The 25,762-nt window shown below is 27.0% G+C and overlaps 6 protein-coding genes across 15 annotated transcripts in view; 5 read left to right on the forward strand and 1 right to left on the reverse strand.

Annotated features, from left to right (window-relative positions):
- Positions 1-25,762, reverse strand: part of LOC126843513 (beta-3 adrenergic receptor-like) — a 169,648-nt gene that overhangs the window by 51,073 nt on the left and 92,813 nt on the right. Inside the window, exon 1 of one of the 4 annotated variants that reach the window (XM_050581077.1) lies at positions 406-619. The exons of the other annotated variants lie outside the window; for them this stretch is intronic. The gene's annotated coding sequence lies outside the window, so the exon portion shown is untranslated. Of the gene's footprint in view, positions 1-405; positions 620-25,762 lie in introns of those variants that run through there. 4 annotated transcript variants of the gene reach the window in all.
- LOC126843522 (uncharacterized) lies at positions 423-3,060 on the forward strand. Of its 2 annotated transcripts, XM_050581103.1 has the most exons (8): positions 430-641; positions 733-771; positions 1,148-1,189; positions 1,320-1,506; positions 1,806-1,876; positions 1,944-2,000; positions 2,261-2,429; positions 2,712-3,060. In XM_050581103.1, exons 1-8 carry the CDS (start codon positions 549-551, stop codon positions 2,834-2,836), a joined length of 783 nt encoding a protein of 260 aa, XP_050437060.1. In that variant the 5' UTR covers positions 430-548; the 3' UTR covers positions 2,837-3,060. The 2 variants fall into 2 exon arrangements, with proteins under 2 accessions (XP_050437061.1, XP_050437060.1); XM_050581104.1 differs by lacking the exon at positions 1,148-1,189 and having other exon boundaries at positions 423-641.
- On the forward strand, positions 3,954-21,254 carry LOC126843514 (uncharacterized). 3 transcript variants are annotated; one of them, XM_050581080.1, is made up of 12 exons: positions 13,198-13,366; positions 13,699-13,885; positions 14,142-14,224; positions 14,309-14,359; positions 18,589-18,775; positions 18,963-19,045; positions 19,156-19,185; positions 19,486-19,672; positions 19,988-20,070; positions 20,158-20,208; positions 20,572-20,737; positions 20,908-21,239. In XM_050581080.1, exons 1-12 carry the CDS (start codon positions 13,277-13,279, stop codon positions 21,030-21,032), a joined length of 1,323 nt encoding a protein of 440 aa, XP_050437037.1. In that variant the 5' UTR covers positions 13,198-13,276; the 3' UTR covers positions 21,033-21,239. The 3 variants fall into 3 exon arrangements, with proteins under 3 accessions (XP_050437038.1, XP_050437037.1, XP_050437036.1); XM_050581079.1 differs by having other exon boundaries at positions 13,198-13,384; positions 20,908-21,237; XM_050581081.1 differs by lacking the exons at positions 13,198-13,366; positions 13,699-13,885; positions 14,142-14,224; positions 14,309-14,359; positions 18,589-18,775 and adding exons at positions 3,954-4,079; positions 4,169-4,210; positions 4,976-5,162 and having other exon boundaries at positions 20,908-21,254.
- LOC126843526 (uncharacterized) lies at positions 7,151-8,722 on the forward strand. The gene is made up of 6 exons (XM_050581109.1): positions 7,151-7,280; positions 7,367-7,618; positions 7,705-7,743; positions 8,043-8,229; positions 8,460-8,542; positions 8,622-8,722. The coding sequence occupies exons 2-6, from the start codon at positions 7,526-7,528 to the stop codon at positions 8,640-8,642; spliced, it is 423 nt and encodes a 140-aa protein (XP_050437066.1). The 5' UTR covers positions 7,151-7,280; positions 7,367-7,525; the 3' UTR covers positions 8,643-8,722.
- On the forward strand, positions 16,097-17,364 carry LOC126843527 (uncharacterized). Its single transcript, XM_050581110.1, has 3 exons — positions 16,097-16,486; positions 16,917-17,103; positions 17,225-17,364. Exons 1-3 carry the CDS (start codon positions 16,379-16,381, stop codon positions 17,341-17,343), a joined length of 414 nt encoding a protein of 137 aa, XP_050437067.1. The 5' UTR covers positions 16,097-16,378; the 3' UTR covers positions 17,344-17,364.
- LOC126843524 (uncharacterized) lies at positions 23,251-25,088 on the forward strand. Of its 4 annotated transcripts, none has more exons than XM_050581108.1 (7): positions 23,251-23,652; positions 23,740-23,805; positions 23,866-23,948; positions 24,127-24,286; positions 24,515-24,542; positions 24,605-24,706; positions 24,784-25,088. In XM_050581108.1, exons 1-6 carry the CDS (start codon positions 23,409-23,411, stop codon positions 24,663-24,665), a joined length of 642 nt encoding a protein of 213 aa, XP_050437065.1. In that variant the 5' UTR covers positions 23,251-23,408; the 3' UTR covers positions 24,666-24,706; positions 24,784-25,088. The 4 variants fall into 4 exon arrangements, 3 of the variants coding, with proteins under 3 accessions (XP_050437065.1, XP_050437063.1, XP_050437064.1); XR_007686435.1 differs by having other exon boundaries at positions 23,252-23,652; positions 24,515-24,538; XM_050581106.1 differs by lacking the exons at positions 24,515-24,542; positions 24,605-24,706 and having other exon boundaries at positions 23,261-23,652.

Here is a 25,762-nt window from a genome sequence, read left to right on the forward strand (position 1 = left end):
AAGAGATTATAGATAAAACCTTTGATATTAGAAAGTATCAAAAAGTCCCAGGGTCCCAGATAAAAAAACATTTTTAAATCGCTTTCAAGGATGCTGTGATAGTCCAAAAAATAAACTAACTACCAAAATAGAGTCCTAGTTATTAAATTAATAATTACACATCACAGTTTAACCTTTAAATTAAGATTTTTTAAAAACTTGCCTTTACTTTACTCCTTAAAAATGGGCGGTGCGACGCCCTCTTAATATTACAGAAAGTAGTAAAATATTACACATAACACAAAGTGGAATTTGTGGAAACTTAGTATAAATTGTAGATTTATAAATACTCTAAAAATCAATATAGTATAAATCAAATTTTTTTTAAATAATATATTTAAGAATCGATAACAAACAAAAAAATACCTGTCACGCGTTTAAATTGCAGTATGTTTGAACCTTAACCGACAACTCACTATAAATACCAGCCACTGCGCCACTTGAATATCATATATTTTTCATTTTGTTACCAACCAGACGAATTTCATAGTTTTAAGCTAGCAAGGAAAATGAACGCGAAATATCTAACTATTATATGTTTAATATTTATTCATTGCCAGACAGCGAAATCCAACGACCCTCCCGAAAAGGATCGAAAAGGGGTAACTAGGTTTTAAACTAGAGCAGAAAAAATGACGCCTATATGTCTAATTCTTAATATTTATTTATCCTACATATTTTTTTATGTTTCAGAAAAGTATTGTAGTTTCGACTAGCGCACAAGAAGACAAGGTGATTTATTAACATTAAGTTGTATCAATAGTCTAAAACCGTAACGACTCGCGTTTTTTTAAAAAAAAAAAAATTTAATTTATAATTTAAATCCACTACTGAAAATAAAATTATCATTATGATTTACAGAAATGTTTAATGTACTTAAAATTTTCCATTCGTCTATTCTTAAAGTTCCTAATTCTAACTCAAATATTAGCAAGTTTAAGCATGATTTAATAGTATTTCATTTGAATAAAAATAGTGATATGATAGCAAAAACATTATAATATTCCAACTCAAATGATTTGGACCAGGATGCATTTTGATTTAAGACAAATAATTTGTATACCAGATTTTTAAATAAAATTAAATGTGATTCATGAACATATTCCAGCAAAAAGAAATAGACGAATTATGGATAGAACTAAACACAGAAGTAATTACCAACATTTTTTTTGCAAATTTCGTTTCTAAAACCAGGATGTGTTTTCATTGGAGATGAAAAATAAATGGTATAACCGATATTTAAATGTACATTTTATGCAATGTGTAAATATATATTACAGCCAAAAGAAATAGAAGCATTATTGGGGACGGTAGAACAGAAACAAGAAGCAATCTGGAAGATAGTAGAAATAAAACAAGAAGGTCAGACAGAAAGTTACACTACCACAGACGATCTGATAATAGTTTTACCTGATCAAACAAAAAAGATCATCGATTGGCTTTGTGAAAATCAAGGAAGTGACGAAGGTTTGTAGTCATAAAAAAAACATTTAATTTTATTATAGATTTTAATACAATTGTAATAAAAAAACTTTCTTCGAATGTTGAAAAACGATTAATAACAATTTGAGTTTCTGATTTAAAAATAGTACACAAAATTCACACCCAAAAGCGTTAAACATTTATTTTATTATTAGTATTGTAAGCTTCAAATTAGAACTGTTGTTTTAAATACATAATTATCTCACATATTTATATTTGGTTGCATATTAAAAATAATTAAATACTTCGTTAATTTTAATCTAATTTACGTTGTCACAATTTAGAATTTGGAACATTCATAATAAAAAAGCCCAGATTTAAAGCTTTATTGCAAAGCCTTGCAACCAAGAAACGGGTAACTTAAATGTTATAACTAGAGCAGAAAAAATGATTCTAATATGTAAAAAATTTTTTTTTTTTAGAAGAAAGATTTAGGATTATGTTCTATTAGCACACAAGACTGGTCTTATCTTGACAAGGTGATTTATTATCATTATGTTGATTGTCTAAAACAGTAATGATTTAACTTTTAGTTTTTGAAACAATTTTTTTTTTAATTAGAAAGTATATATATATAAATGTAATTATTTTGTGTACAATCTTGTACTTAAAAAATTCACTCTTTTTTTATTCAAAAATAATTTAAACCTACCCGTATCTACTTTACTACTAAAAATACAATTAGCTCTATAGTTTAAAAAAATGTTTACATGTACTAGCAATTCGTTAATATTTTCAGCCAATAGAAATAGAAAAACTATGGAAAATCTTAGAACTAAAAGACATAGTTGAATCAAAAGAAAAACGCCTAGGCTTTACTACCAGAACCGAAGTAATAAAAGCATTACCTGTTCATACAGTTGGGGCCGTATTCCAATGGATAGAAAAAAATGCAGAAGGCAACGAAAGTTCGTACAAAAAAATATAAAAAAACATTTAAATTTAAATATAAATATAAAAAATTGTATCGAATGTGGAAAAAGGATTAATAGTAATCGGAGATTCTGATTCAAAAGTAATACAAATATTTCACAGCTAAAAAAGTTTAAAATTTATTTTATTATCAGTATAGTAAGTTCCTATTTAAAAAAAGTTGTTTGAAGTCAACATAAATTCCAAATAATAATACCATATTAAAACTATTTAAATGTTTCGTCAATTTTAATCTAATATGTGTTGGAACTATTTAGGTGGTTCATTTCAAATAACAAAAGAGGAGTTTAAAGACTTAGTGCAAAGCATTCCTTTGGATCTTGAAACGCTAAAGGCACTAAATAAACATTTAGAAGAAAATCCATCGACCTTTGTAGATTGAACGATAGATTTTGCCATTTGCGAGTAACTGCTGCATCGCCAATAGCTTTGAAAAGTACATTTAAATTGTTTTGACATTCATAGTAATATTTTATAAATTTCAATAATAATCACTTTTAATGTGTTTGGAATGTCTGTAACACATGATATAATCTAGAATATTATTATTTGTATACAAATCAATCAATAATATATGTATGAATAAATACCGACTTGTTATAATAACTCATTGTGTATATTATTCTTTCCATACTTCCACACAAATTAATTTCTAAAAATAATCGTTCTAAAAAGTCAGTACAGTGATTTTAGAAAAATCATGTACAAAACCAAAAACATTATCGTCAGATAAATGGACCGGACTTTAAAGAGAGATCCAAAACGTCAAATAAAGATTAATATTATTTTTACCAAAAATATTGTTATACTGGACCGATTTACTCCAATAGCATGTCTAGCGATTACAATCCGTATGCAATTAGTACTTAGAAGTCAAACAAACTATATACCTTCACACTTTATATAAATAAAAAATATATATATTTTAATCCAAAAATTATCCGACTGGATACTAATTTAACTAAAATGTTTGGCAATTAAAAACTTATAAAGCGAAATCAATGAAAAGAGATTTTTATATAAGATAGACAGACATATTTAACACATAATTTTTAGTGTGTACCTTTTGGTATTTTTTCTTATTCTCAACAAGATTTTAATGTTAAAGTCTCGATTTCTTTACAATTTTTTTGAAAATCAAGAAAGTAAGACTGATCAAAAATTCCCGCCCTCCCCCATCACCGTATGGATGAAAACCACTGTCACCTACCGACGGCTCAAGTAGTGCCCATAAAACTTACAAACAACGACAGTTACGAATTCCCGAAAATCAGCATAAATTAAGTAGATTAATTTAAAATTTATTAAATTGTATTAAAACCCAATACAACATAAATCAAATTTTTTTTTAATAATATATTTTTGTGTCGATAACAAAATAATACCTGTCACGCGTTTTAATTACAGTATGTATGAACCTTAACGAACCACTCACTATAAATAGCAGCCAGTGCGCCACTAGAATATCATATAGTTTTCATTTTGTTACTTACCAGACGAATTTCAAAGTTTTAAGCCAGCAAGGAAAAATGAACGCGAAACATCTAACTATTATAGTGTGTTTAATAGTTATTCATTGTCAGACAGTGAAATCATTCGACCGTCCTGAAGCGGATCGAAAAGGGGTAACTTTAAAGTTTTAAACTAGAGCAAAAAAATGAAGCCCATATATCTAATTCATAATATTTATTTATTCTAAATTTGTATTTTTCAGAAAAGTATTGTAGTAGCTTCGACTAGCGCACAAGATGACCAGGTGATTTATTAACATTAAGTTGTATCAATAGTCTACAACCTTAATGACTAACATTTTTTTTTTTTTAATATTTTTTTATTTAAAATCATTTTTATATTTAATTGTTTTGTAAAAAAACTTAAGGGGATAAAAATACATTAGCTAAAGATATATTTACATGAACTTTAAATTTTCTATTCGTCTATTCACACTGATCATCAAATTATTCCTAATTCTAACTATTTGAGTAACAGGTATTAATGGGATAATATACGACGTTCTTGAGTCAAGAAAATCTGCTGTAAATTTTATTCCTAAAACCAGGATGTGTTTTTTTTAAAGGCAAATAATTTGTAAAATAGATTTTTGAATTAAATTTAATGCGATTCATGAATATATTCCAGCAAAAAAAAATAGAACATATGTTGAAGAAGGTAGAACAAAAAAAATATTTTTTTTTTTTAAATATTTCGTATTTAGAATAATTATTTATACTTAATTAATTTGTAAAAAACTTAAGGGAATAAAAATACATTACCTAAAGAAATTTTTACATGTACTTTAAATTTTCCATTCGTCTATTCTCAATGTTCAACAAAATATACATAATTTTAACTCAAATAAGCATGTTAAGCAGGATTTAAAAATATTTAATTTAAACAAATGTATAATAATATTCCCACTCAAATAATTTTTGTTGTAAATTTGTTCCTAAAACCAGAATGCGAATAATTTGTGTAATATATTTTTAAATTTAATTTAATGCGATTCATGAATATATTCCAGCAAAATGAAATAAAAGAAATGTTGGAGACGGTAGAACAAAAGAGAGAAGAAATCTGGAATATAATAGAAGTAAAAGAAGACGGTGATCCAAAAGGTTACACTACCACTGATCATGTGTTAAGGGCGTTGCCCGAACAAACAGATGAGATCATCAATTGGCTAAAGGACAATCCAGGAAGTGACGAAGGTTTGTAGTAATAAAAAAAACATTAGATTAAAAAAAATAACAAATTTAAAAACTATTTAAATATTTCGTAAATTGTAATATAATATATGTTGTAACTATTTAGATGATTTTTTAATAATAAAAAAGGGCAGATTTATAGCATTATTGCAAAGTCTTGAGCCAAGACCTAAAAAGCATAAGAAACCGGTAACTTAATTGTTATACCTAGAGCAGAAAAAATTACACCCAAATGCCTAATTCTTAATGTGTAAAAATTGTTTTTTTTTTCAGAAGAAAGATTTAGGATTATGTACAACTAACACACAAGACTTCTCTTATTTTCACAAGGTGATTTATTGCCATTATGTTGTAATTAATAGTATAAAACAAGTAATGATTTAATTTTTTTTAAACAACCTTCTTTTTTAACTAGAAAAATTATTTATATGTAATTCTTTTGTGTACAATATTGTACTTCAAGAGATAACAAAAATTCACTGTTATTTGTTCAAAAATATGCTATAATTCATGGCTTTAAATAAAAAGAAGTTTATAATTTAAACTTACCTGTACTACCTAATTTACTACTGAGAATACAATTATTATGTTTAAAAAAGGGTTAAAACATTTTTTTTGGATGTACTATAAATTTCCCACTAAACTATTCTAAATGTACAGAAAAATATGTATTCATAATTCCCACTCGAATAAGCATGTTTAAGAACAATTGAAAAGTTTTTTTATTTAAATAAGCCGCATATTTTAGTTCTACAGATTTTCGTATAAAAACTAAAGCTATTCATGAATATATTTCAGATGGTAGAAATAAAAAAAATATGGAAGATTGTAGAACTAAAAGACATAGTTGAATCAGAAGAAAAACGCCGAGGCTCCACTTCCATAACCGAAATAATAAAAGTGTTACCAAAATATACAGATGAGATACTCAAATGGATGGAAACCGATGGTTTGTACTAATGAAAGAAAATATTACATTTTAATTTAAATATAAACCATTTTATTGAATGTTGAAAAAGGATTAATAATAATCGGAGATTCTGATTCAAAAGTAATACAAATATTTCACAGCTATAAAAGTTTAAAATTCATTTTGTTATCAGTGTGGTATGTTTTTATTTAAAACTGTTGTTTGAAGTCAACACCTATCCCAAATATATGAGTCCGGTACCATATTAAAACTATTTCAATATTTCATGGATTTTAATCTTATATGTATTGTAACTGTATAGGTGGTCAATTTCAATTAACGGAGAACAACTTCACAGACCTAATGCAGTGGCTTCCATTGGATCTTGAAGCGCTAAAGGCGCTAAATAAACATTTAGAAGAAAATCCACCGACCTTTTTAGATTGAACGATCGATTTTGCCATTCGCGAGTAACTACTGCATTGCCAATGGCTTTCAAATCTACATTTAAATTGTTTGCACATTCTTAGTAATATTTTACAAATTTTAATAATAATCACTTTAAATATCTGTAACACATTATTAGTGTATTATTATTTCTATAATTATCAATAATATAAATAAATGCTGACTTGTTATAATAATTCATAGTGTGTAAATTATTTTTTCCACACTACCACACATATTAATTTCTAAAATACCAAAAACATTATACTCGAAGAATTGAACTGGACTTTGAGAGGTCCAAACGGTCAAATAAAATTTATTATAATTTTTACCAAAAGTATTGTTACTGGACCAAAAACACAGATAAGGTTATATTATTTGAGTGTACCTATTATTCATGTACAGTCAAGTCAAAAACCAATATTACTGTTGTACCGGATCGGTTTAAGTAAAAGCTAAAGGTGAGCAATTTTTTTTTTTTTTATATTCAATTATTTTTCATCAACAAAGGCATGAACTTTTTCATAGAAAAAGTCAGCTAGCAGTCGACCGGTTTGAACTTGTCTATGTGATATTGTATAGATGGGGCGGTGAGGAGTATTATTGTCTGTGAGTTAACTCCGACAATGAAAGGTATTTTTAATCAACGTTTCAAGCACTTCTACAAGCTAAGTCGTTTTTAATACGACCATAAAAAACTTACAATCTTACAATACTTACAAAAATTCCCGAAAATCAGTAGAAACTGTGGATTTATTTAAAATGTATTAAATAGTACTTATGATAACTCTTGAAAACAATACAACGTAAATGACATTTTTTTTTTAATAATATCTTTTTGTGTCGACAGCAAACACAAAAATACCTGTCACACTTGATAAATAAAGTATGTTTGAACCTTAACGAATAACTCACTATAAGTACCAGCCACTGCGTCACATGAATATCATATATTTTTCATTGTATTACCTACCAGACGAATTTCAAAGTTTTGAACTAGCAAGGAATAATGAACGCAAAGTATCTAACTATAATATGTTTAATAGTTATTCATTGTCAGACAGCGAAATCCAACGACCCTCCCGAAGAGGATCGAAAAGGGGTAACTAAGTTTTAAACTAAAGCAGAAAAAAAGACGCCTATACTCTAGTTCATAATATTTATTTATTCTTAATCTGTATTTTTCAGAAAAAAATTGCAGTTTCGACTAGCACACAAGATGACAAGGTGATTTATTATCATTATTCTAAAACAATAATGGCTAACAATTTTTATTTAGAGTAATTATTAATAATATTAAATTGTTTTGGGTACAAACCTGATGGGGTAAAAATACATTCACTGCTTTAAAAAAAAAAAAAAAGTCATCATTATTTAAAATCACCCAACTACTAAAAATAAAATTACCATTGTGGGTTAAAAAAATGCTTAATGTACCAAATTTTCCATTCTTCTTCAAAATATGTGTAAAATTTGTGTAATATATTTTTAAATTTAATTTAATGCGATTCATGAATATATTCCAGCAAAATGAAATAAAAGAAATGTTGGAGAAGGTAGAACAAAAGAGAGAAGAAATCTGGAATATAATAGAAGTAAAAGAAGACGGTGATCCAAAAGGTTACACTACCCCTGACCATGTGTTAAGGATGTTACCCGATCAACTAGATAAGATTATCCTGTGGCTACATGAAAATCCAGGAAGTGACGAAGGTTTGTAGTAATGAAAAAGAACAATCAATTTTAATATCAATTGAAAATTATAAATAAAACATAATTCAAATAATTATAATGATAGAACTTTTTTTGAATGTTGAAAAACGATTAATAATAATTAGAGTTTCTGATTCAGAAGCAAGACACAAATTTCATCGTCAGTTCCATTTTAAAATAAATTAAATATTTTGTAAATTTTAGTCTAATATAATGTTGTTAATATTTAGCTGAAAAAATCATAATAAAAAAACACAGATTTATGGCTTTATTGCAAAGTCTTGAACCAAGTCCTGAAAAAAATAAGAAACGGGTAACTTGAACGATAAAACTAGAGCAGAAAAAATGTCGCCTAACCTAATTTTTAATACCTATGTGTTTATTTTTTTCAGAAAACAGATAAAAAATTATAGTTAACTCCGAACATGAAGATATTTTTAATTAACGTAAATGCAACTCGTCATAATAGTTTAGTCTAAAATATGTATTCCTCTAAATATTATACTCTTTTGTATAGAAAGTATTAATTAAATATTTAAATTTCAAAATGTATTATTTGTTATCAATAAAGTATACACTTATAATATAGTGACTTGTTTGATCAAATCTTTAGTTTTTTTCTAAAACTGTACAAAAAAACCATTGATAGTCGTATAATTGTTCATTGTCAAAATAACATTTTAGATCAAGACATTTGTGTCATACGCTAAAAACCACCCAAATGACTAAAAAAAATATTATAAATTTTGCATTTTGGTTGATGTGATATTTTCTTTTCTTTAAACGAGGGATTAAAAACGTTAAGAAGCTAAATATTACATTTACATTATTACTAAAAAAAAAGGTTGCCTAAAACGAATATTGTATGATATACAGATTGTTTAACTGGGTTTGAGCTTGAAAAAAAAAATTATTATTAACATGAAGAAGTTAAGTCTTGGTAGTTCGTTCGGGAAACAATATTATTTTATATAGGCGTCACTTAACATTTTTGGCGTCGAGTAAAAAACATCTACGTAAATAGTATATGTTATCAAGAAACTTTGAGAAAGTATATATTTTAAATATATCAGAACTTGGTATGGATTTTCTAAAACATGTACAGGTAACATAATATCTGTTGCATATGTTTGTTCAAACCGATAATTTTATGGGTGAATATTCTATTTTTTTTTTTTTTTTTTGATACGAACACATACTATTATTTGATCAAAACCATGCACGATTTTATTCTGCTTACGTATCCCGACTTAGAGGTAAAAAGACGTATTTTAAAGTTTTGAGCTAGCAGAAAAACATGAACGCGGAACATCTATTTATTATGTGCTTATTAAGTATTAGTTGTCAGATGGCAAAATCCCCGCCAGTAGATATAGACGATTTATGGGTAGAACTACAGTTAGAAGTAATTATAAACTTTTTTGGAAAAAAATCTTTTTTTATAAGAATTTTAATATATGTGTAATTATGTTGTAAAAATCAATATTTTATCAAGAGATAAAAAACATTCGCAAGTTTTTATTAAATACAAATTATATGCTATTATAATTTAAACTTAACCGAATCTACCCAACTACGGAAAATACAATTATCATTATGGTTTAAAGCAATTTTTACATGTACTATGAATTCCCAATCGTCTATTTTAAATTTTCAGCAAATGTTATTTCCACTCAAATAAGCAAGTTTATGCATGATTGAGTAATTTTTTATTAGAATAAGAGTAGTGATGGGATTTGGAAGACCAAATGTTTCTGACTTAAAAAAGCCAAAGATTTTTTGTAAATTTCGTTTCTAGACACAAATTGTGTTTTCATTGAAGCTGATTCATTTGTATAACAGGCATTTCTATATAATTTCATTCTATATTTTTAAAATTTAACTTAAATGTTATAACTAGAGCAGAAAAAATGATTCTAATATGTAAAAAATATTATTTTTTTAGAAAAAAAATGTTGGATTATGTTCTACTAGCACACAAGATTATCTCGACAAGGTGATTTATTATCATTATATTGTAATCAATAGTCTAAAACAGTAATGATTTAACTTTTTTTTTTAAACAACTTTTTTTTTAATTAGAGAAATTATTTATAAGTAATTCTTTTGTGTACAATCTTGTACTTCAAGAGATAAAACAATTCACTATTTTTTGTTCAAAAATATGCAATAGGCATCATCAAGTTTAACGGGCCAACGCTGTCACCATGAGATGATTTAAAAAAAAAAAATACTATATAATTTAAACTTACCCGTATATACTTTACTACTGAAAATACGATTATATTTTTGATTATAAAAAATGTTTACATGTACTAGCAATTCGTTAATATTTTCAGCCAATAGAAATAGAAAAACTATGGAAAATCTTAGAACTAAAAGATACAGTTGAATCAAAAGAAAAACGCCTAGGCTTTACTACCAGAACCGAAGTAATAAAAGCATTACCTGTTCATACAGTTGGGGCCGTATTCCAATGGATAGAAAAAAATGCAGAAGGCAACGAAAGTTCGTACAAAAAAATATAAAAAAACATTTAAATTTAAATATAAATATAAAAAATTGTATTGAATGTGGGAAAAGGATTAATAGTAATCGGAGATTCTGATTCAAAAGTAATACAAATATTTCACAGCTAAAAAAGTTTAAAATTTATTTTATTATTAGTATAGTAAGTTCCTATTTAAAAAAAGTTGTTTGAAGTCAACATAAATTCCAAATAATAATACCATATTAAAACTATTTAAATGTTTCGTCAATTTTAATCTAATATGTGTTGGAACTATTTAGGTGGTTCATTTCAAATAACAAAAGAGGAGTTTAAAGACTTAGTGCAAAGCATTCCTTTGGATCTTGAAGCGCTAAAGGCACTAAATAAACATTTAGAAGAAAATCCATCGACCTTTGTAGATTGAACGATAGATTTTGCCATTTGCGAGTAACTGCTGCATCGCCAATAGCTTTGAAAAGTACATTTAAACTGTTTTGACATTCATAGTAATATTTTATAAATTTCAATAATAATCACTTTTAATGTGTTTGGAATGTCTGTAACACATGATATAATCTAGAATATTATTATTTGTATAAAAATCAATCAATAATATATGTATAAATAAATACCGACTTGTTAGAATAACTCATTGTGTATATTATTCTTTCCATACTTCCACAAAAATTAATTTTTAAAAATAATCGTTCTAAAAAGTCAGTACAGTGATTTTAGAGAAATCATGTACAAAACCAAAAACATTATCGTCAGATAAATGGACCGGACTTTAAAGAGAGAACTAAAAGGTCAAATAAAAATTAATATTATTTTTACCAAAAATATTGTTATACTGGACCGATTTACTTTAATAGCATGTCTATCGATTACAAACCGTATGCAATTAGTACTTAGTGATTAAAATAAACAAACTCTATACCGTCACACTATATATAAATATTATAATAGACGATGTGTTAATGGTGTTACCCGATCAACCAAATAAGACTATCCAGTAGCTGCACGACAATCCAGGCAGTGGCGAAGGTTTGTAGTAATGAAAAAGAACAATCAATTTTATTATACATTATAATACAAATTTTTTTTTGAATTTTGAAAAACGATTAATAATCATAGGAGATTCTGATTAAAAAGTAATACACAAATTTCACATGTTTTATCTGTATGGTTAAGTTTTCATTTAGAACTGTTTTAAAAAACAGTTATCTCATACATACAGGGTGATCCAACTAACGTAAGACACTCATCTGTGTACACACCTATCGGACAATGCGATCATAAATAAGTATTTTATTGGCTCCCGGTCTTTGGAAAACCAAAGAAATATAACAATATTTAAGAGAAAATGTAATATCTTTACAAAGCTAACGACTAGATGGATGAAAATTATTAATTCAAACGATCACATATTTTAAAATAAAATAAAATAAGACAATTTTTTTTCAAAATATTCTTATTTTCCGAGTAAATGAGTGTCTTACGTTAGTTGGATCACCCTGTATATATCGTCGATTCCATTTCTAAACTAAATATTTTGTCAATTTTAGTCTAATTTAATATGTTGTTAATATTTAGTTGAAAAAATCATAATAAAAAAACACAGATTTATGGCTTTATTGCAAAGCCTTGAACCAAGTCCTGAAAAGAATAAGAAACGGGTAATTTAAATGTTAAAACTAGAGCAGAAAAAATGTCACCTAACCTAATTTTTAATACCTATGTGTTTATTTTTTTCAGAAAAAAGATAAAAAGTATAGTTAACTCCGAACATGAAGATATTTTTATTCAACGTAAATGCAACTCGTCATAATAGTTAAACTATTTTAGTCTAAAACATGTACTCCTCTAATTATTATACTCTTTTTATATAGAAAGTATTATTAAAATATGTAAATTAGTAATACAGTTATAGTATAGTGACTTGTTTGATTAAAGCTTTAGTTTTTCTAAAGCTGTACAAAAAACCTTTGATAATCATCCATTCTCAAAAAAGCATTTTAGATTTAGACATTTGTGTCGTACATTAACAACAACTCAAATTTGTATTTAAAAAAAAAAACTGTATTTTGGTTGATGTGACTTTTTTTTTTTTTAAGCGAGGGATTGAAAACGTTAAGAAGCTAAAATTTACATTTACACTATTACTATAAAAAAAAATGGTTGCCTAAAACGAATAATTGTACGATATACAGATTGTTTAACTGACTTTGAGCTTGAAAAATTAATATTTTTGGCGTTGAGTAAAAATATGTACATATTATGTTAGTACGTTTTCAAGAAGCCTTGAGATAGTATATAATATATTCTAAATATATTAGAACTTGGTATCGATTTTATGAAACGTGTACAGGTAACATAATATCTGTTGCATATGTTTGTTCAAGCCGATAATTTCATTGGTGAACATTACATTTTTTTTTGTTGAATACGAACACATGCTTATTATTTGATCACTACCGTTCACGATTTTATTCTGCTTACGTATCCCGACTTAGAGACAAAAAGACGTATTTTAATGTTTTGAACTAGCAGAAAATAATGAACGCGAAACATTTATTTGTGATGTGCTTATTAAGTATTAGTTGTCAGATAGCAAAATCCGCGCCAACAGATATAGAAGAATTATGGGTAGAACTAAAAATAAAAGTAAAGATTAACTTTTTTTGAATTTAAATATTTTTTAACTAGAATTATTATTTATACATACCATGTTTGTGTACGCAATGTTATAAAACACTTATAATTCTTACTCAAATAAACAAGTTTAAGCATTGTTCAAAAATGTATTATTTAAATAAAAGTAGTGACGGGATAAAAAAACAAAGGTTTCTGACTTCGGAAAGCCTATGATTTTTCCGTAAATTTTGTTTCTAAAGCCAAATTATGTTTTCATTGGAGCTGAATAATAATTTCTGTGCCAGATATTTAAATTTTGTATAATTTTTAAAAATACATTACAGCCAAAAGAAATTAATAAATTATTGAAGGAAGTAGAAGAAAAAGAAGAAGAAATTTGGAAGATTATAGAAATAAAAAAAGATGGTCAACCAGTAGGTTACACTATCTCTGACTATCTGTTAACAGCGTTACCTGATCAAACAGATAAGATCATCAAGTGGCTACATAAAAATCCAGGAAATGTCGAAGGTTTGTAGTAATGCAAAAGACCATTCAATTTAAATTTACAAATAAAACACAATTCAAATAATTTTAGTGATAGAACTTTTTTTGAATGTTGAAAGACAATTAATAATAAATAGTTTCTGATTCAGAAATAATACACAAATTTCACATTCAACAAATTTATAAATTTTTGCAGTTATTTCAATGTATCTTCGGTTGCATATTAAAACTATTTAAATATTTCGTGAATTTTAATCCAATATATCTTGTAACTATTTAGATGAATCATTCGTAATAAGAAAGTGCAGATTTAAAGCTTTATTGCAAAGCCTTGAACCAAGTCCTGTAAAGCATAAGAAACGGGTAACTGAAATGTTATAGCTAGAGCAGAAAAAATGTCGCCCAAATGCCTAATTCTCAATATGTATAAAATTGTATTTTTTTCAGAAGATGAATTTAGGATTATGTTCTACTAGCACACAAGATTATCTTGACAAGGTGATTTACTATCATTATATTGTAATCAATAGTCAAAAACAGTAATGGTTTAACATTTTTTTTTTTTTTTTTGAAACAACCCTTTTTTTTATTAGAAATATTATTTATATGTTATTCTTTTGTGTACAGTCTTGTACTTCCAGAGATAAAAAAATTCACTGTTTTTTATTCAAAAATATAGTAAACTACCACTGCTTTCTAAAAAAAAAAATATTTTATAATTTTAACCATCACGTATCTACTTTACTACTAAAAATACAATAAGCTCTATAGTTTAAAAAAATGTTTACATGTACTATAAAATTCCGATTGAACTATTCTAAATGTTCAGCAAAATATTCATAATTCCCACCCGAATAAGCATGTTTTAATCACGAATAATTTATTATTTGAATAAAAGTAGTGGTGGGATAGCAAACAAAGTCTCTGTGTTAAGGAAGACTAATTGGTATAACCGATATTTAAATACAGTTTAATTCAATTTATAAATTTATATATTACAGCCAAAAGAAATTGAAGAATTATGGATAGAACTAAAGATAGAAGTAATTATTAACATTTTTTGAAAAAAATCTTTAGAGTTATCGTTTATGTGTAATTGTTTTGTAAAAATCAATATTTCATCAAGAGATAAAAAAACATTCGCAGGATTTTATTAAAAACAAGTTATATGTTTTTCTAATTTAAACTTAACCGTATCAACCCAACCAACAAAAATACAATTATATTTATCGTTTAAAACAATTTATGAATTTATTCTAGACAAAAGAAATGGAAGAATTAATGAAAAAGATAGAACAGAAACAAGAAGAAATCTGGAAGATAGTAGAAATAAAACAAGATGGTCAAGCCGAAGGTTACACTACTAAAGACGATCTGATAAAAGTGTTATCTGATCATACAGGTGGGATCTTGGATTGGATAGCGAAAAAGCGAGGAAATGACAAAGGTTTGTACTAATGAAAAAGAGTTTCTATTTTGTCGTTTACACACATTTGTATACGAATTCTTACTACAATATGAATAATACAGTACAATAAATGTTTTTTAAAGCCAACAGCTAACCCAAATATACGTGTCATGCTACATATAACTTGTATTTATCTATTTCGTAAATTTTCATCTAATATGTGTTGGATCTGTTTTAGATGAACCATTTAAAATAACAAAGCAGGAATTTAGAGATTTAATGCAAAACCTTCCATTTGATTATGAAGGACCTAAAGGAGCTAATTGATCCACCTATCTTTGAAGCTTAAACCTTCCATTATGACATTTGCGAGTAACTACTACATCGCCCATAGCTTTTAAAAATAGACTTACATTGTTTTCACTTTCACTATGTATTAAAAAATGTTTAATAATAATCACTTTAAAAAATAAGTGCAACAATTTCAAAATGTATTATTTTTCAGCAATAAAGTAAACAGTTATATTACAATCAGTTAAAGCTTTAGTCTATCTGTATTTTGGTTGATGTGACATTTTATTTTTTCAAGCGGGGGATTGAAAACGTTACAAAGCTAAAATTTAAATTTACATTATTATTAAAAAAAGAGGTTGCTTGAAACGAATAATTGTTACAATACGAATAGTTATACAGATTGTTTAACTGAGTTTGAGCTTAAAAAAAAAAAAAATTATTAGTAACATGAAGAAGTTAAGTCTTGGTAGTTCGTTAGGGAAACAATATTATTTTATATAGGCGTCGCCTAATATTTTTGGCGTCAAGTAAAAACATGTACATATGTTAGTATGTTATCAAGAAGCCTTGAGATAGTATAAATTTTAAATATGTTAGAACTCGGTATGGATTTTCTAAAACATGTACAGGTAACATAATATCTGCTGCATATGTTTTTTTCAAAACGACAATATCATAGGTGAACATTATACATTTTTTATTTAATATTAAAACACGATATTATTGCAACATTACGTGTACGATTTTATTCTTCTTACGTATTACAACTTATAGCCAACAAAACGTATTTTAAAGTTTTGAGCTAGCAGAAAATAATGAACGCGAAACATCTATTTATTATGTGTTTATTAAGTATTGGTTGCCAGATAGCAAAATCCACGCCAGCAGATATCGAAGAATTATGGATAGAACTAAAGATAGAAGTAATTATTAACTTTTTTGTAAAAAAATCTTTTTTAATTAGAATTTTATTTATGTATAATTATGTTGTAAAAATTAATATTTTATCAAGAGAAAAAAACATTCGCAGGTTGTTATTAAAAACAAATTATATGCTAGTTTAATTTAAACTTAACCGAATCTACCCAACTACTGAAAATACAATTATCATTATGGTTTAAAGTAATTTTTACATGTACTGTGAATTCCCAATCGTTTATTCTAAATTTTCAGCAAAATGTTTATAATTTTCACTCAAATAAGCAAGTTTAAGCATGATTAAATAATTTTTTATTCGAATAAGAGTATTTGTAAATTTCGTTTCTAAACCCAGATTGTGTTTTCATTGAAGCTGATTAATTTGTACAACAAGCATTTTTATAAAAATTAATGCGGTTCATGAATATATTCCAGACCGGAGAAATGGATAATTTAATGAAGAAGGTAGAAGAGAAACAAGAAGAAATCTGGAAGACAGTAGAAATAAAAGAAGCGGGGCAATCAAAAGGTTACACTACTAAAGACAATCTGATAAAAGTGTTATCTGGTCATACAGTTGAGATATCGGAATGGATAACGAAAAACAAAGGAAATGCCAAAGGTCTGTAGTAAAATCCTGTTATTTAAAGCGCACAGTTAATCCAAATATATGTGTCCAGTTCCATATAAATGTATTTATCTATTACGTGAATTTAAATCTAATATGTGTTGTAACTATTTAGAAAAATCAATTAAAATAACAAAGCCAGAATTTGATGATTTAATGCAAAATTTTACATCAGATATTATTGAAGCTCTTGAAGCGGTTGAAAGGTCCACCGATTATGCCATTGGCGAGTAACTATTGCACCGCCAAAAGCTTTTAAAAGACATTTACAAAGTTCAATACTGTTAAGTTCATTAATTCATCACTTTAAATATCTGTATCACATTATTAGTATATTATTATTTCTATAAAAATCAATCACATAAATAAATGCAGACTTGTTATAATAATTCATAATGTATTTTATATGTTTCCATACTTCCACACATATACGGTAATTTCTAAAAAAAAAAACGTGTTCAAAAATAAGTGCAACGGTTTTAAAGACATCATGTACAAAAGCAAAAACATTGTCTTCAGATAAATGGACTGGACTTTACAAGTACAGTTTAATTTAACTTTTACAAAAAAAAGTGGTTACTGGGCCGATTAACTGCAGTAACATGTCAATCGATAACAAAACGTTGCATACGTTGGTGCTTAGGAGTCAGAAATAAAAAAAATGGTATTCCGTCACATTTTAAATAGGTAAAAACTAAAACAGAAGGGAATATTATTTTAAAATATTTGATTCCAAATATTATATGACTGGATACTAATTAAAGTAAAATTATTCGCAATAAAAAACTTATAAAGCGAAATCTAAGAAAAGTAATTTTATTGGACAAATTTTTCTTTGAACAAAGTTGTACAATATTATCGTTGTTTTAAAATTGGGAAAGATGTCCTAGTCTAACCTAACTCAAGAATTATCTATAGGCTTGCTTTATACATTATTGGTGTCAAGTTAAAAAAAGTTTGTTTGTTAGTCTACTGTCGAGAAGCATTTGGATAGTGTTTTAAATCAGATGATATTTCGTACCTAGTTTATAAAATGTGTACAGGTAAGTGGTAACATAATATCGGTTGCGTATGTTTTTTTCAAACAGAAAAAATTCGTGCGTAGGTATCCTATATATATTGGTTAGTATGAAAATATGTTATTATTTGAACAACATGCGTGCACAGTGTTCTTCCAACTTGTGTATTACAACTTAGAGACACAAGACGTATTTTAGTTTTGAGCTAGCAGAAAAAAATGAACGCAAAATATCCAATTGTTATGTGTTTAATATGTATTAATTGTCTGATAGCGCAACCCCACGACCCTCTTGAAAAGCCAATAGAAATAGACGAATTATGGATAGAACTAAACACGGAAGTAATTACCAAAATTTTTTTTGTAAATTTCGTTTCTAAAGCCAGGATGTGGTTTCATTGGAGATGAAAAATAAATGGTATAACCGATATTTAAATGCAATGTATAAATATATATTACAGCCAAAAGAAATTGAAGAATTATTAAAGGAAGCAGAACAAAAAGAAGAGGAAATCTGGAAGATAATAGAAATAAAAGAAGAGGGTCAATCAGAAGGTTACACTACCACTGACAATCTGTCAAAAGTGATACCTGTTCAAAAAGATAAGATCGACAATTGGCTAAATGAAAATCCAGGAAGTGACGAAGGTTTGTAGTAATGAAAAAGTACATTCTCTTTAAATATAAATTTAAATTTATTTATAAAATATATTTATGAAAAAAAAAACTTTTTTCGAATGATGAAAAACGTTTAATAATTAATAATGTTTCTGAATAAAAAGTAACACACAACATTTGTATTTAATTTAATGTATTAATTTAATTAACTATTTAGGTGAATCACTTAAAATAAAAAAGCCCAGATTTAAGGCTTTATTGCATAGCTTTGCGTCAAGCCCTGAAAAAGATGAAAACCGGGTAATTTGTAAATTTTGTTACTCGAGCCAGGATGTATTTCCATTGAAGCTGAATAATGTGTATAACAGATATTTAAATTTAATTTAATTCAATTTTTCAATATATTCCAGCCTAACGAAATTGAAGAGATATGGATAGAAGTAAATATAAACTTTTTAAATTAGAATTAATAATTTTTTGTAATTTTTTTTTTGTTCGTTTTTAATGTCTAGTAAAATATTCACAATTTCCATTCAATAACGCACGTATAAGCATAATAGAATAGTTTTTAATTTGAATAAATGTAGAGGTGAGATAAAAAACAAAGGTTTTGAGTTATGAGAGCCTAAATTTTTTTTTTAATTTAGTTTTTTAAACCAGGATGTGTTTTCTTTGTAGTTGAATAATTTGTACAACAGATTTTTAAATAAAATTTAATGCAATTTACGAATATATTCCAGCCAAAAGAAAAAGAAGAACTAATGAAGATAATAGAACAAGAACAAGAAGAATTATGGAAGATAGTAGAAACAAAAAAAGAGGGCCAATCAGAAGGTTACACTACTAAGGTTGAACTGATAAAAGTGTTACCTGATTATACAGATACTATCATCAATTGGACAATGAGAAATCCAGGGAGTGACGAAGGTTTGTACTAGTAAAAAAAAACATACATTTTTCTATAAATTTTAATTTATAACTAAAATTGATAAACACAAATATTTTTTAAACGATTATTGAAAAAAGATTAATATTAATCGGAGTTTATGATATAAAAGTATTACACAAATTTCTCAGCTAAGAAAGTTAATACTTTATATTGTCATTATAATGGTAAGTTTCCATTGAGAACTGTTGTTCTTAGAAGCAATACTTATCCCAAATATTTTCCATATAAACTCCATATTCTAATTAAATATTTCATACATTCTAATCATTACAATATTATATTGTTACTATTAGATAAACCATTCATATTAAAAAAGCCCAGATTCAAAACATTAATGCAAAGCATTACATTCAATCCTGAAGAGTATGCCAAACGGGTAACTTAAATGTTTTAAACTAAAGCAGAAAAAAAGACAACCAAATGCCTAATTCTTAATAGTTGTTTAATAATTTGTATTATTCAGATAAGTCATGTATGTACTACTAGCACACAAATATTGTCTCCTCTTACCAAGGTAATTTACTATCATTAAGTTGTATCAATAATCAAAAACAGTAACGATTAACACCATTTCAACAACCCTTTTTTAATTAGAAATATTATTTATTTGTAATTGTTTTGTATACAATCTATTCTAAATGTCCAGCAAAATATTCATAATTTCCACTCAAATAAGCATGTTTAACCATATGATTGAATAATTTTTTATTTAAATACTAGTAGTGATGGGACAATAAACGAAGATTTTGATTTAAGAAATCCTAAGGTTTTTTTGTAAATTTGGTCTCTAAAACCAGGATGTATTTTCAATGAAGCTGAGTAATTTGTACAATAGGTATTTATTTATAATTTAATACGATTCATGAATATATTTCAGCCATTAGAAATAGAAAAACTTTGGAAGGTTTTAGAACTAAAAGAAATGGTGCAATCAAAAGAAATATGCCTAGGCTATACTAACAGAAGTCATGTGGTAAAAGTCTTACCTGATTATACAGAGAAGATCTCCGAATGGATAGAGAAAAATCGAAAGAGTTTCAAAGGTTTGTACTATTGACAAAAAAAACACTCAATTTTAATATAAGTTTAAATTCACAAAGAAATTATAAATACAAAATCCTACTACAATTTATAACTGTTGTTTAAAGTCAATAGTTATTCTAAATATTTATGTTCCATTTTAAATAAACTAATATGTGATGTCACTGTTTAGATAAACCATTCAACATAGCAAAACACAATCTTACTAAACTAATTCGAAGCCTTAAAATAGATCTTGAAGAACTACAGAAGCTAAATAATCGTTTAAAAGAAAATCCACCGTCCTTTGAAGATTAACCCTTTGATTATGCCATTCGCGAGAAACTACTGCATCGCCAATAGCTTTCAAAAGTACATTTCAATTGTGTTGACATTCATTATAATATTTTACAAATTTCAATAATACTTGCTTCAAATCTGCTTGAAATATCTTTAATACATTATTAATTTACTTATGTATAAAAGTCAATAATATCAATAAATACCGAAATGTTATAATAATTCATAGTGTGTAAGTTATATCTTCCACTCATATTAGTTTTCCAAAAAACTGTGATAAAAGGTCAATATAACGATTTTTGCGACATCATGTACATAACCAAAATCATTATTCTTAAATAAATGGACCAGATTTCCTCCAGGAATGGTGGAATCTTTTTTTTTTATTTCGCCTCTTCGGCATGTGAAGTTTTAGGGATTTAGGTCTGAAAATTAGACCAAAGGTAAATGGTACAAAGTTATAGTGTCTGTTAAGGTTAGGTTAGGTTAGGTTTGATAATGCAGACAAAAGGCGAAAAACAACTGTTAGCATCACACATTTTTTACGTTAAGAGGACTGTTGGATTCTACAACAAAAATTTTTATAGTTTTACTACTTTTTTTTTTTTTTTTTATGGAATAGAAGTGGTTTTATGGTCACGTCTTGATTTATTATTAGTGTTTTTGAACTTTTGAATTTGTCTGCACGGTAGTACCATTGTTAGATATTTTATAGCGAATACAAATGATGTATAAGAACCAATAATAATACTTAAAGCAATTGTTATTCCCTAACGTATGTCTTGTATTGTAGTTAACACATTTTTTTATGGTTATGCTCGTATTTTCCAATATCCTAATATATTAATTTAGTTCTCCTTCATTGTTCAAATGTGTACGCTTTAGATTAGGAATTTTATGTTTACTGATTAAATATGTAAATAAAATTTAAAAACAGTTTGTTTAACTATTATTGTAAACTGTTTCAAAACAGAACACAACATGTTTATTAAACATTCGGGTAATTATTTTACATGCAGCTTTTTACAGAATATCTTTTATTGAAAACATGTTGTAAAATATTTTAAACCGTTTTTCGAACACTTTATAAAATGTACCTTGGCTTAGTTGATACGTGCAAGTGCATCAACATTACTGTTGTAAACAGGTAACTGAAAAAAAAGGGACGGGAGATAGGGGTGGGAGATCAGGGTGAGAATTAGCCGGTACATAACCGAAAAAAAGTGTTACCAAAAAAAGCGTTACCACATTGGGATGGGGATGGGGGTAGGAGATAGGGGTGGGAGATAGGAAGTGAGTGATAGGGGTAGGAGATAGGGGTTAGAGATAGGGGTGGGAGATAGGGTGAGTGATAGGGGTGGGAATTAGCTCTGGCTCATAACCGAAAAAAGTGTTACCAAAAAAAGCGTTACGCTGTTATCTGATAAGAGATAAGAGATATGTTGTTCGTTCAACGTTCAAATTAGAACTAAATAATAAATTCAAAATAGTTTAACAGGTCGAATTGTTTCAAGCTAGATTTTATGAAACAACTAAAATAATAGCCAGAAACTTGATTGTACATAATTTTTTAATCTCCTTAGCTTATGCTGTAACTGGAAGCTCCATGTAATTTTTTTTATTTCATTTTAATTCCACAACTAATCTAAATTTATTCGGCACTTCAACGAGACATGAAAATGCTCTTTCGTGGTTGCAGACTCGGCTGAAAAACTTTTTTTCATTTGTGACTGTTTGCAATTTTGCAAAATAAAAAGCCCCATAGCATAAATATGTAAACTCTGATAGTATTCAATTTTCCTAAGAGATTACGGTGTAGATGCGCCTTGGTTTTCATACATATTATTTGTAAGTCGTTATTGTTGTTAATTTACATTATTTCATAATACTACAAAAAAATGTTGCTTAAAACGAATAATTCTATCTAATTCTAATATAATTCTGTGATAGCTTAACTGAGTTTGAGCTTGTAAAAAAAAATATTATTAAGAACATGTTGAAGATAAGCTGTTAGGCTTTGTGGGACATAATAAACGGTTCGTCCCAGAAATAATATTATTTTATACAGGCGTAACTTAACGTTTTTGGTGTTAGGTAAACACTTGTTTATTTGTTAGTATCTTATTAAGAGGCGTTTGGACGGTATAGGAAATCAAATAATATTTAGTATAGCTTTTATGAAATGTGTACAAGTTACATAATATCTGTTGCATATATTTTTTTTAAACTGATGAAGTCGTTCGTGGGTAACGTTTATATGTTTTCAGTATAATATGAAAAAATGTTACTATTTGAACAACACACATGCGCAGTATATTTTCTGCTTATTTTTTACGTCTGGTAATAACGAGACGACTCAGACGTATTTTAAAATTGTTGGGCTAGCAGTAAAAAATGAATTTGAAGTATCCGATTTCAATGTTTTTAATATTTATTAACTACTGGATAGCGAATTCCGACGAAACTCACGAAAAAAGGAAAACCAAAGAATTGTGGAAGATTTTAGAACAAAAAGAAGTGAGTGAAACAGAAGAAAAACGCCTAGGTTACACTTCCGCGGCCGATCTGATAATAGAGTATCCCAAACAAGCGGATAAGATTGCTGAATGGATAACGAAAAATCCTGGAAGCGATGAAGGTTTGTACTAACGATAAAGAACATAATATCTTAATATATCTCTAATGTCTATTTAATGTATATTAACTATAATTAACATCAATAAAGGCCCCAGACCCGATAAGAAGAAGAGGAAGAAATCCCCAGCAGCTAAAATATGCCCACGGTTTCATAGTATATCTAATTAAATATTTTGTACATTTCCATCTAATATATTGTGTTGTAACCATTTAGATGAACCGACCATATTGAAAAAGCCAAGATTTGAAGCTATAATGCAAAGCGATACATTAATCCCTGCAGAGGATCTCGAACAGGTAACTTAAATGTTTTAAATCCAAAAATAGGCATAATTCCTCACTTCATTGGTTTTTTAGTTAAGGAAGCTTGAGATTTTTTTTTGTAAATTTCGTTTCTAAAGCTAGGATGTGTTTTCATTGAAGCCGAATAATATGTATAACAGGTTTTGAAATGCGATTCGTTAATATCTTCCAGGCTAAAGAAGTAGAAAAATTATGGAAGATTATAGAGCTAAAAGACATAGTTGGATCAAAAGAAGTAGGCCTCACTACCAGAACCCATGTACTAAGTGTGTTACCTGACCATACAGAGAAGATCTTCGAATGGATAGAGAAAAATCCAGGAAGTATCAAAGGTTTGGACTAATGAAAGATAACATTTAAATATTAATTAAGATACAATATTTTAATACATTTAATATAACGCAATACAAAATTGTAATATAAATTTAAATTTAAAAATAAACTATAATTAATATTATTATAATGAGAAGAATTCGGTCTGTCTTTATGGAGTTTTGTATTGGCAATATTGAAAAACAAATTGGTTTTAATAAATTTCGACCATGTATTTAATTTTCCAGTCAATTATTCGGAGAAGCTTCTATGTAGGTATTATTTTTAATTTATATGATTTTTTTTCAAAAATAAAAGTCATTTTGGCTTCTTTTTAGACCAACAGTTTTTGGTCAAAACCGCATGCAATCCCATTTTGTAAAGGAAATTCTACTATAATTTAAAAGTATTGTTTAAAATGAACTGTACTTATCCAAAATGTATGTGTACAATTCCATGTTATAACTTTTAAAATGTTTCATTGATTTCAATCTAATATGTGTTGTAAACTATTTAGATGAACTATTCAAAATAACAAAGCCGGAATTTAAAGAGTTAATACATTGCCTTACATTATATCCTGAAAACGAGTCAGAACGGGCATTAACTCTTAAAAAGCTACAGAAACTAAATAAACGTTTAGAAGATGAACCACAAACGTTTTTAGATTAAACTTTCATCATGACATCAGTTAAAAACTACTGCATCGTCAATAGCTTTAAAAAAACCACTTAAATCGTTTTCAAATTCATAAAAGTATTTTACAAATTTCAATAATAATTAATTTAAATTTGTTTGAAAGGTCTGTAACACATCATTAATTTATTACTTGTATACAATTCAATAATATAAATAAATACTGAATGTTTATAATAATCCATGAAGTATATTGTATTATTTTTTCCATATTTCCACCCATATTAATTTCTAAAAAACCGTGATAAAAAGATCAGTGCAACGATTTCAGAGACATCATGTACAATGACAGAAGGTTTTTCGACCCAGGGTGTAAGGGTGGACTAAACTTGCAAACAAATGGTCGCAGAGCCTGTATCACTTACAATATATTAAATTAAAATGCACACATCATTGTAAAACCAATAGTTAAAAAAAAAATTTTCTAATTTTTTATCCTATTTATTTAATTCATTTACACTTTAAAGTTAATGAAATTGGTCAATTTGTATTATTCGAGTACATTATAATTAACAACTTTTTTTCGTTGCAGCCTAAATATTTTTTATTTATCATAATATGTTATTCTGTTCTATTTGTTTTATTATACATAAATAAAAAGAACTATTGTACAGAGTATCCATTTAACTTATACATCATCAATATTTATAGAACATTCGCCGTTTCCTATTAAACTTATCCGTTTTCATATATTTAATACTTTTAGTTATTTCTCAATACTTGTTTTTATTAGTCACCTAACAAAAACTGTATTTATTTTTGTAATCTATAACCTGCAAACTTATTGTTACGCAAATAGG

This window comes from Adelges cooleyi, unplaced genomic scaffold (assembly GCF_023614345.1).
Source record: "Adelges cooleyi isolate 19-005CV unplaced genomic scaffold, UGA_ACOO_1.1 ACOO_flye_CR_arks_rails_tigmint_CR_PRNA_574, whole genome shotgun sequence".
Classification (NCBI taxonomy): Eukaryota; Metazoa; Arthropoda; class Insecta; order Hemiptera; family Adelgidae; genus Adelges; species Adelges cooleyi.

What these genes read in the sequence shown, in the direction of transcription:
- LOC126843526 (XM_050581109.1), top strand. Translation starts at nt 7,526, where the DNA reads ATGAACGCAAAGTATCTAACTATAATATGTTTAATAGTTATTCATTGT. An exon ending in CCGAAGAGGATCGAAAAGGG is followed by an intron (nt 7,619 to 7,704) that starts GTAACTAAGTTT and finishes TGTATTTTTCAG; the next exon opens with AAAAAAATTGCAGTTTCGAC. An exon ending in CTAGCACACAAGATGACAAG is followed by an intron (nt 7,744 to 8,042) that starts GTGATTTATTAT and finishes AATATATTCCAG; the next exon opens with CAAAATGAAATAAAAGAAAT.
- LOC126843524 (XM_050581106.1), top strand. Translation starts at nt 23,409, where the DNA reads ATGAATTTGAAGTATCCGATTTCAATGTTTTTAATATTTATTAACTAC. An exon ending in AAATCCTGGAAGCGATGAAG is followed by an intron (nt 23,653 to 23,739) that starts GTTTGTACTAAC and finishes ACATCAATAAAG; the next exon opens with GCCCCAGACCCGATAAGAAG. An exon ending in AAATCCAGGAAGTATCAAAG is followed by an intron (nt 24,287 to 24,783) that starts GTTTGGACTAAT and finishes TAAACTATTTAG; the next exon opens with ATGAACTATTCAAAATAACA.
- LOC126843522 (XM_050581103.1), top strand. Translation starts at nt 549, where the DNA reads ATGAACGCGAAATATCTAACTATTATATGTTTAATATTTATTCATTGC. An exon ending in CTAGCGCACAAGAAGACAAG is followed by an intron (nt 772 to 1,147) that starts GTGATTTATTAA and finishes AACATATTCCAG; the next exon opens with CAAAAAGAAATAGACGAATT. An exon ending in AAATGCAGAAGGCAACGAAA is followed by an intron (nt 2,430 to 2,711) that starts GTTCGTACAAAA and finishes GGAACTATTTAG; the next exon opens with GTGGTTCATTTCAAATAACA.
- LOC126843514 (XM_050581079.1), top strand. Translation starts at nt 13,277, where the DNA reads ATGAACGCGAAACATTTATTTGTGATGTGCTTATTAAGTATTAGTTGT. An exon ending in CACAAGATTATCTTGACAAG is followed by an intron (nt 14,360 to 18,588) that starts GTGATTTACTAT and finishes TATATATTACAG; the next exon opens with CCAAAAGAAATTGAAGAATT. An exon ending in CTGAAGAGTATGCCAAACGG is followed by an intron (nt 20,071 to 20,157) that starts GTAACTTAAATG and finishes TGTATTATTCAG; the next exon opens with ATAAGTCATGTATGTACTAC.
- LOC126843527 (XM_050581110.1), top strand. Translation starts at nt 16,379, where the DNA reads ATGAACGCGAAACATCTATTTATTATGTGTTTATTAAGTATTGGTTGC. An exon ending in GGATAGAACTAAAGATAGAA is followed by an intron (nt 16,487 to 16,916) that starts GTAATTATTAAC and finishes AATATATTCCAG; the next exon opens with ACCGGAGAAATGGATAATTT. An exon ending in AAACAAAGGAAATGCCAAAG is followed by an intron (nt 17,104 to 17,224) that starts GTCTGTAGTAAA and finishes GTAACTATTTAG; the next exon opens with AAAAATCAATTAAAATAACA.